This window comes from Ambystoma mexicanum, chromosome 10 (genome assembly GCF_040938575.1).
Source record: "Ambystoma mexicanum isolate Mex_15411 chromosome 10, UKY_AmexF1_1, whole genome shotgun sequence".
NCBI classification, from domain to species: Eukaryota; Metazoa; Chordata; class Amphibia; order Caudata; family Ambystomatidae; genus Ambystoma; species Ambystoma mexicanum.
The window spans coordinates 1,136,718,668-1,136,725,432 of NC_090932.1; the positions used below are offsets into that span (position 1 = coordinate 1,136,718,668).

At 50.4% G+C, this 6,765-nt stretch overlaps 1 protein-coding gene across 1 annotated transcript; it reads left to right on the top strand.

The window, feature by feature from the left end:
- Nucleotides 1-416: 416 nt before the first annotated feature.
- LOC138492992 (myb-related transcription factor, partner of profilin-like) lies at nucleotides 417-1,998 on the top strand. Its single transcript, XM_069620256.1, has 2 exons — nucleotides 417-837; nucleotides 1,262-1,998. The coding sequence occupies exons 1-2, from the start codon at nucleotides 417-419 to the stop codon at nucleotides 1,996-1,998; spliced, it is 1,158 nt and encodes a 385-aa protein (XP_069476357.1).
- Nucleotides 1,999-6,765: the final 4,767 nt, after the last annotated feature.

The window sequence follows — 6,765 nt, forward strand, 5'->3', positions numbered from 1 at the left end:
AAGTACCGTCCCTTACCAGCACGGCGCAAATAGCGTGTCCGTGCTGGCACCAGCCTGCTAATAAAGGACTATTACGACTTTGCGGGCATGAGCTTTGCGCCATGCCGGTAAGGGATGTAGCGCCATGCCGCAAAAGGCCCCCAAAAAGCCCTTACCGGGAAGAAGCTAGGCGCAGATTACACCTCCGACAGAGTTCAATTCTACATTAGCGGTGACCGTTAATAGCGGTGACCGTAATTAACAAACACCGCTATTTACAGTCACCATTAAATAGCGGAACCAGAAATAGCGTCCTCGCACAGGAACGGGAAGGAGCATGGCGGCCATCTTTAAAAACACAATCCATTGTCATCCTCAGCACACAGGACCCCTGGGACACTGCAAATCAACCGAAAAGTACATCCTACCACCCAAGAATGCCTAAAGCACTCAAGAAGGGATCCGCCCGCCTCCGAAAGGAGAGATTCAGCCAGGATGAACTGCATATGCTCGTCGACACCTTGCATGAGCATGCAGGGACAATGTTCAGCAGCAACCTGAGGAGGGAGGCCGTGTTGCACAAAAAGGAGATTTGGGCACTAATTGCCCAGAAGGTCAGTGCAGTGGGCAACACACCCCACATGGTGAAGGATTTCCGTAAGCGGTGGGATGATCTGCGCCTGAGGGTGCGCAACATTCTATCGGTAAATCGTACCCAGGCCCTTGAAACCGTAGGAGGACCAAGCTCTCCCATTAAGCTCACCCCATGGGGGGAAACATGTGCGAGCATGATTGGCCTGGAATCAATAGAAGGCGTAGGAGAGATGGAGTGTGGCGCCACAACATCTGCTGATGGAGGTGAGTGTCCAAAGTAAAAACTGCTAAGCCAAATCTGATGAAAGTCAATGCCATTGTCTGTCCGAAGAGTGACGCCATGGTCGGCCACACACACACTCCCTGTAATGTATGCCGAAGCAAATGAGACACATGCCGATGCCTGGTGCAAGGCCGTAATGTACATGACACATACCACAAAAGTAGGAAATTACATGAGGCACACAGCATGCATGACCTAAATTGTGAGCATTTCAGACAGCACAGTACCTGGCCAACATGAGTGACACCGACATATGGCTGCATTTACCACCCATGTAGGAAATGACGTGCCCTTCCCAACACAAATGCCTATTACCCACAATTGTGTGGATGTGCAATCGTCCCAATGTATGTATGATGCCTATCCAAACATCACTAATGCTGTCCCTCTCTTTCACCCCCACAGGCAGTGAGCATGACAGTGAACAGCAGGACACCACCCCAGCACAGGCCAGACCCAGTAGAGGGTCCCAGGAGGACAGCAACCGGCCGTCTACATCCAGTGGACAAGCCAGGGGGCACCGTGTCCCAGCAAGCAAGCCACCGCAGGGACACATACCACCTGCAACACCAAGGCCTGTGGAGGGCACACCACCTCAACCAACAACCCCCACTTTTCTGCCTGCAGACACCTGTCCGACACCCCGTTCGGTGGAGTCCAGTGTGGCTGGGGAGGTGGCAGCCACGGCACCCCTCACAGTTGAGGACAGACCAGATGACATCTGGGGCACCATTGAGGATGAATTAGTGGATGTTGTCCACACCCCAACACAATTGGCATCCCCCCAGGTATCCATGAGTGATACTGTTGATACCAATCCCCCGGAGCAGTCTGGACAAGACCACACCCAGGGACATATCAGTCCGGTATTGAGTCTCGGGGAGGATGAGCAGTCTGGGCATGCCAGCCAGATACCCAGCCCAGCCACCGGTGCAGCTGCAGGAGCACAGCAGGCTGACCTGCTCACTGCACTCATCGGCGAATTTGTGCAGGACAACTGTCAGGCCAGGGAGGAGTTGCGCACAAATTTGGCAGCACTGGGCCGGTCCTTAACGGATAACACAAACCGCCTCTTCGAGGTGCTAGGGCGCATCGCTGATGCTTTGGAGGCAGGTCTTCCTTGCCCTACAGCCTCAGCATGAGGCCACACCATCCACCAGCAGTTCGACCCAAACCAGCCTGCTCCGCCGGTCGGTCCGTGCGCTGTGCTGACGGGACATGCCACCCCCTGGCTCAGGGAGTGCTGAGTGACAGTTCTGGCAGCCTCATGTAGGCTTCGTGGACTCCATGAGACTTGTGTGGGGGAGTTGTGGGGGAGGGGGGTCGAGGGTGTGTGGGGGAGTTGTGGGGGGGAGGGAGAGGGTGGTGGAGGGTTTTGTCATTCACGTTAATATTGTTACTTTCAATACACCGATTGTGTAACAAAAAAGACCAGAGTGGACATTCATCATTGCGCATGTGTCATTTAATCTTGCACAGTGCATAGTGTACATGTACCCCCACACCCAGTGCCCTATGTCCAACCATTATGTCACCCTCTGCTGACATGTATGTCAGAAATATTTTGCGATCACTGACTGGTGCACAACATGTCCCTCCTGTGCCTCGCCACCGTGATGATGTCCTGCCACATCTTCATCATCCCCTTCATCATCATCAGGTGGTAGCAGTTCCATGTCGGGGGGCAGAGGCACGTTCCGGCGGATGCACATATTGTGCAGCATTACACATGCCATGGTGATCTTGGCCACCTTCTCATGTCTGTAGAGGAGTGCCCCACCCGACCGGCTGAGGCAGCGAAATCATGCCTTCAACAGGCCAAAGGTCTGCTCGATTTCCACACGTGTATGGGTATGGGACCCATTGTAGTTCTTCTCGTGCCTGTTCTGTGGATTTTGGACAGGGGTCAGGAGCCACGGCTTCAAGGGATAGCCACCATCACCTGCATGAGAGGGGAATGAAGGTAAATGCTCGTAAATTCATGTTGGACAACTGTACTAGTCACACATGCCTGCAGGTAATCGGTGCCCACATGTGTCCCTGGATGCACTGACCCCATTTCAGGTCCCTCTATGTATCCTGTGCCATGGACTAATGGTGTGGGTTGCATCTTCAAGATGAAACATGGTGTGCATTGACATCTTGTTGCACGTGCATTGTATATGCATACAACAGTGTTGGAGTCAAATTAGTGATGTGTTGTATTCTGTGAGATTTACTAGTAGGGAGCATCGGCAGTAGTCTGTACAATATTGGGCATTCTGCGCTGATCATTCCTATGGTGACATGCAGCACTCCTATGGGTGTGCTGACCCGGTGACACACTGTGGAATCCCTAGTTGGTTCAGTTCAATGCACTCCCAGGGATGATTGTCCTGTGTGGTGATATATTGGAGACAGCAAGATAGTGCATATGCACTGCATGGTGCAGGATGGCCTTACGGTGGGTGAGGGCCGCTGATGAGTGGAACATGTGTTGTGGGATGTGGGGTGGTTACCTGTTAGTCATGTCGTGATAGGTATCGACCTTACTTAATCACTATGGGATTTGTGTGTCATGTACCATTTCTGATGCTTTGGGGCACAGTGTTTGGTGATGTGCACATCATGCAGTCACATCAATATTGCCACCCAGGTGGAGTATGCACCCCCCCATTCCCACCCAGATGGAGTATGCATCCCCCCATTCCCACCCAGGTGGAGTATGCATCCCCCCTTTCCCACCCAGGGGGAGTATGCATCCCCCCCATTCCCACCCAGGTGGAGTATGCATCCCCCCATTCCCAACCAGGTGGAGTGTGCATCCACCCAACTCACAACCCCGATGCACTACCATGGCCCAGTCAGGCAACTCCCCAAGCTGCCAGGCCCGTCGTCCAGCATGTCTCTCCATGAAGCCTGGTAGTGTGGAGTTCCGCAGGACCATAGAGTCATAAGTTGATCCGGGATATCGGGCACAGCAATGTGTGATGATCTAGCTGGTGTTGCATACCATCTGCACATTGATGAAGTGGTATTGCTTGCGGTTGCGATACACCACCTCCATGGCATGCGAGACCACCAACTCCACGCGGGTGCAGTCGAGGGCACCTAAACAATTTGACATGCCTGCCAGTGCATGGAAGGCAACTTTTGTATCAAATATCTCCTGGGGAGTACGTGGTAGGGATATGTAGTCCCTTGTGTGGTTGAGGAGGGCATCCAGCACTTGGTTCAGAATCCGGGAAAATAAGGGTTGTGATATGCCATGCATGTGCCCCACTGTGTGCTGGTAGGTGTCTGTGGCAAGGAAGTGGAGCTCAGAAACTACCTTCAGTAGAGGGGGGATGGCAGTCCATATTTCATTGAGGCTCACTATGTCGTTGTGTATCAGGTCCACTATGGTGGTGATGGTGTCCTGGTCCACACGGTACAGGGTGTGGATCTGCTCAGGTGTTAGGTTGAAGGGAGTGGCTCTGATGCGAGGGATTGGGGCTGCCGGCATGGTAACGGTGGCTGCACTGGTGGGGCATGCTGGGCCTGTCTCACCCTCCTTCTCCTCCGGTGTCTCCTATGTGGTGGCGGCTGTTGTTGTTGTTGCTGTTGAGGCATTGCAAGCAGGTCCTCCAGCTCCAGTAATGCTACTACCATTGGTATCATCTTGGTGTGGGAGGGGGTGTGGTGTGTGGGTGTGCTCCTTTTGTACTAGGCCTGACTCCATTGCCTCCACCTGTGGTGATTGTGTGCACCTGTGGCAGATGGAAACACTGCTCAGGGCTCTTTACGCCTGGTCGGCGATGCTGGTATTTACGCCATGCCAGTAGGCACTTTTTCCGCCTTTATGAGGCCGTTATTTGCATGTCCGCCTCACTTGTGATCTTCTATGGTTAACGGCATGCCGCTAATGCTGGCATGGTATGTCGTGTGCATGCGCCCAGACCGCTATTAACGGCATCGTACTTTACGATGCCTTTAATAGCGGTCTGGTTGGTCAGAATAGCCCATAGCGGTAAGCGATGCCAGTAATCCTTTACCGGCATCGTTTTTCCCTTACCTCCAAACTCAGAATGAGGGCCAATTTTGTGGGAATGAGTGCCTGTGTGTGCTGTGTGCAGTGTAGTTCTGGAAATGGACAAGTGGGCGATCAGATAGGGGCTAGGAGGTTTGTCAATGTGTGACTAGGACTGAGGGGTGGAGCTAGGTGTCAAATAATGTGGGTGGTTGGAAATATTGGATGCTGGCTGCTTTGCATAATTATAATTATAATTGGTTATTTAAAATGTGCTTAATACCCAGAGGTTTCTAAGCACAGACCCGGGGATCGAACCTGTGTTGCTCCGCGTCATCTTGTTTCCAAGGCGAACGCGTTGCCCCTAAGCTATCCTCCCGAAAAAAAACAAAGTGCATTTTGTGAACATAAGAATGACCACCAATTTATCAAACATGTCTGTGATAGTAATTAAAATGTGCATTCCTACTGAGCATGCAATGCACACTTGGTTTTATGCTCATTTCATCTGTCAGAATAGTCATCATTACAGTAAAGTGTGTACAAAACATGAGAAGTATATACAGCTTTGTACTGTTTCAATGTTTGAGTTGGGGCTGTCCTTGTGAGCAAAGGACATCTTTCAGATGCAGTTTGTGAAGGCAATATCGCTGCAAGTATTGAGACTGCAAACCCACAGCGTTCTGGATACTCGCAGCAGACAAGTGCAGAGAGCTTCCTCAATTTAGGGGGATTTGAGCCTCGGGTCTACTCTGAATGGTGCTCCGACAAGACCATTATTACCAAAGAGCAGCTCCATCTTGTTCTGGCCCAATACATTCCCTGCGTGTGTGAGTGAGTTTTTGCTGGGACGGCCATTGAGGAGCTGATTTTGGCAGGTGTGGGCTGATGGGCGGATTTGGTGGCCGGTGGGGAGGGGTTTCTGCATGTTTACCGCATCCATCCATGATAAAGCAAGATTCAAGCATGATATGTTATTACCTGGATAGACTAGCATTTGGGTGCAGGCAGTCTGTCCATTCATTACTGTGGCATGACATTTTTTACTGGGCATGTGTGATAAAGCAAGCATGATAAGTGTTATTACTTTGCTAGACTGGCATTTGGGTGCAGGCAGTCTAGCCATTTCTTACTGTAGCATGTCCTTTTCATTGGAGAGCTATCTATGATCAAGCAATCATGATATGTTATTACATGATAAGTCTTATTACATGGGTACACTGACATTTTTATGCAGCAAGTTTGGCCATGTTTTCTTATTGTGGCATGGCATTTTGAATTGAGAAGCCAACAGGAGTATGTCTTCAGTGATATTGGCATATATTGGCTGAGCCAGCCTGGACATATTTTCTTATAGTGTTATTAACTGCATTATGTGCAAAGCAAACATTAGTATGTTCTTTCTTATATGGAAAATACTGGCATATGCAAAGGGGCTGCCAAAGTGGACATGTATGGGCACAGCCAGCGTGAACATGTTTTAATACTGGCATATAGGCATTACGGAAATGCTGCTGTGCACTGTTGGTGAATTGCATCTGTGGGATCTTTGGGTTAAAAGCTATTGCAAATTGTCTGGCTTTTTAAACAGTTTTCACTGAAAGTGTGCTAGTGCACCATTTTAACCTAGTATTTAAATATATTTCTCGTGGACGGAGGCACTCTTCCCCACCCCGAACCAATTTTGGTTGGTCTGGACTCCCTCGCTACGCTCTTATGCTCTGGCATATTTGTGGGAAATATTTACACCACTCCCGATAACTTAATCACTAGCCGCCAATGGGTGAGTAGGTGGTGGGTGAATGGGTATGAATGTGTGCATGCAAGGCTGGGGCCCAGGTAAGGGGCATTGTATCATGGATGTTTTCTTACATATTTTACTGATATTATTGGGCATAACCAGCTTGATTAATGTTATAAC

Bases quoted from the DNA above. Each gene is read 5' to 3' on its own strand.
- LOC138492992 (XM_069620256.1), top strand. From the start codon at position 417: ATGCCTAAAGCACTCAAGAAGGGATCCGCCCGCCTCCGAAAGGAGAGA. The intron at 838-1,261 runs GTGAGTGTCCAA...TCACCCCCACAG, and splicing joins CACAACATCTGCTGATGGAG to GCAGTGAGCATGACAGTGAA.